The 2,068-nt window shown below is 57.7% G+C and overlaps 2 protein-coding genes across 2 annotated transcripts, besides 2 other annotated features; one reads left to right on the forward strand and one right to left on the reverse strand.

The window, feature by feature from the left end:
• Nucleotides 1-299: 299 nt before the first annotated feature.
• Tco025E_10223 (uncharacterized protein) lies at nucleotides 300-602 on the forward strand (the record flags this gene model as incomplete). The annotated part of the gene is made up of 1 exon (XM_029377006.1): nucleotides 300-602. The coding sequence occupies one exon, from the start codon at nucleotides 300-302 to the stop codon at nucleotides 600-602; it is 303 nt and encodes a 100-aa protein (XP_029222899.1).
• Nucleotides 603-927: 325 nt separating this feature from the next.
• Tco025E_10224 (uncharacterized protein) lies at nucleotides 928-1,257 on the reverse strand (the record flags this gene model as incomplete). The annotated part of the gene is made up of 1 exon (XM_029377007.1): nucleotides 928-1,257. The coding sequence occupies one exon, from the start codon at nucleotides 1,255-1,257 to the stop codon at nucleotides 928-930; it is 330 nt and encodes a 109-aa protein (XP_029222900.1).
• Nucleotides 1,258-1,446: 189 nt separating this feature from the next.
• Nucleotides 1,447-1,465: a microsatellite.
• A 157-nt stretch (nucleotides 1,466-1,622) lies between these two features.
• Nucleotides 1,623-1,668: a microsatellite.
• Nucleotides 1,669-2,068: the final 400 nt, after the last annotated feature.

Raw genomic sequence — 2,068 nt, forward strand, 5'->3', positions numbered from 1 at the left:
ACTACTTTGTGTGTGTGGAGTCCATGAGTGGGAAACTCATTGATGGAAAATCTTCTCCCCAAAACAAACAAACCGGCCGCAGTTGTGGCGCTGGACCAAGTAAAAACCGAAGGCTGCGAGAACAGTCAGAGTCATCAAGGCAGCGCCTCCCACTAGTGCACGCCTCAATTGATACGGGGTCACCTTCGCGTGCAGCTACCACATTTCGACGCTAACGCCAATAGACTCCTGACGGCGGCGGCTGCTGACAAAATAAGCGGCGCACCCACAGCAATCACGCCCGCCAAAAGGCGGCGTTGATGGTGGAGTTGAGTACTCACTTTTCCCAACATCCGGAAGACATGCGCGGGAATACTGAACAGCCCCACAGCTCATCGTGTGTGTCCGAGCATTTTACCCAAAAATTGTGCCAAAAGCGGGGCCAGGTTATTTGTCACGATGCGGCCGCACATTCAGCAAGGCTAACCGACACGGAGATGTTGGACTGTGACACCGTTGGAAATCGGCGCATTGCAATTCTCACCGTGCTTGTCGCAATTGAAACCGTTACGCACGACCTCTGCAGAGAGGTCGAGGGTTTGCGGGACGTTGAGCTCCAGTAAAGCCCTCCTCAACAACCGGCGTGTGCTGGGTTGTGCCAACAAATGCCCCCCGAAGCCCCATCAGGGCAAACAACCCCTCTACCTTTTCCAATGAATCCTTCACCGCAGCAGAGCCGCCAAATTTCAGGTGAACGCCGCCGGCAAATGACAACCCCAGGCGCAGTGCTGGACCTGCACGCATTGAGGCATTGGCATGCACGCCAAGGAAAGCCGACGCCTCGTGAATGGCCTTCACAAGGTGCCACGCAGCAACGGCAGACCTCCCAGCGGCGTGGCTCCCCTCAACCAGAGGCGGGGGCGGTGCGGGCGGGTAGCCTGTTTGCTTTCAAGTTCCCCCCACCAAAAAAAAGGGGGAAAGTAAGCCCGTGACGCAGGCTCCTTGTGGCACCCGACCCCCAATCGCACCTCTGAGGCCGTCCAAGCGCATTTGCACAACCGCGTCCGGCGGTTGTGGTCTCAGGCTCTGCACAGAAACATAGAAAAGACGCTCATCCAAGACGACGCCGGTGCCGTGGCACGTGTCCCCCACAGACTTGGCAGCTGCGAGGTGCATGGGCGGCAGCTGTGCGTGGCCAAACGGCCGGGGGGCTCGCGAAGAGGAGGGGGCCCAAGCCCACAGAGCGTTTGACGTCAGCCGGCCCTGTTGCCGCCGCATCCGTCACGATGGACCCCCGAAGCAAAAACAAAAGCAAAAGGCGTATAGGGCAGGTGGTCTCACAAAACGGTGCACATTACCCGCAGGGACGGATGCATCTGCCTCATCTCCCACTGGGCATCCGCAGGCACAAACATCGTTTGCATTTCATTGGGGCCTTCACCGTCTCGCTGCTGCTCCCTCGCTGAAACACACACACACACACACAGTTTACCTTCACCGCAAACAACTCCGAAGCCCTCACCCCCGCAATGGGGAGTTTACCCCAATTGCCCCGCTGCCCCTGCAAAAACACAAAAACAAAAAAGCCCCGCACAATAAAGCGAGGCGGCCCCCTCCCGCACGCACTCCTTCAGTCGGCAAAAGAGGAGGAGGAGGAGGAGGAGGAGGAGGAGGAGGAGGAGGAGGAGGGCGGAGCCAACGTGCCCACAGTTTCCGGCTGCTCGCCCGGTGCGTGCAGCCCAAACAACGCACGGAGCAGGCGCCCACACGCCCAGGATGGCAACGCAGCAAGAGACAGAAGCGTCAAGCATCGTTTGCTCGAGGCCCTCAGAGTCGAATTCGGCTGCACCCACTGCGGCGGCCCACTAGCCGGAACGACGCCATGCACAACAAAAAAAAATATAACGGAAACATTGCACCAACGCAAAGGAAGTACAGCAGAAAATCGTTCTACTCCACGATTTCTGGGCGGTGCTGGGCACCACATCATTGCTTTTCGCAGCTGCTAAACTCACTCAGCCTGCAAAAGCAGACCCTGCTTTGCCCAAACTCTCCCTCTACACGGCGATAAACTTCAACACATATTACT

Source organism: Trypanosoma conorhini (assembly GCF_003719485.1).
Source record: "Trypanosoma conorhini strain 025E chromosome Unknown Tco_14.4_contig_01542, whole genome shotgun sequence".
Lineage (NCBI taxonomy): Eukaryota > Euglenozoa > Kinetoplastea > Trypanosomatida > Trypanosomatidae > Trypanosoma > Trypanosoma conorhini.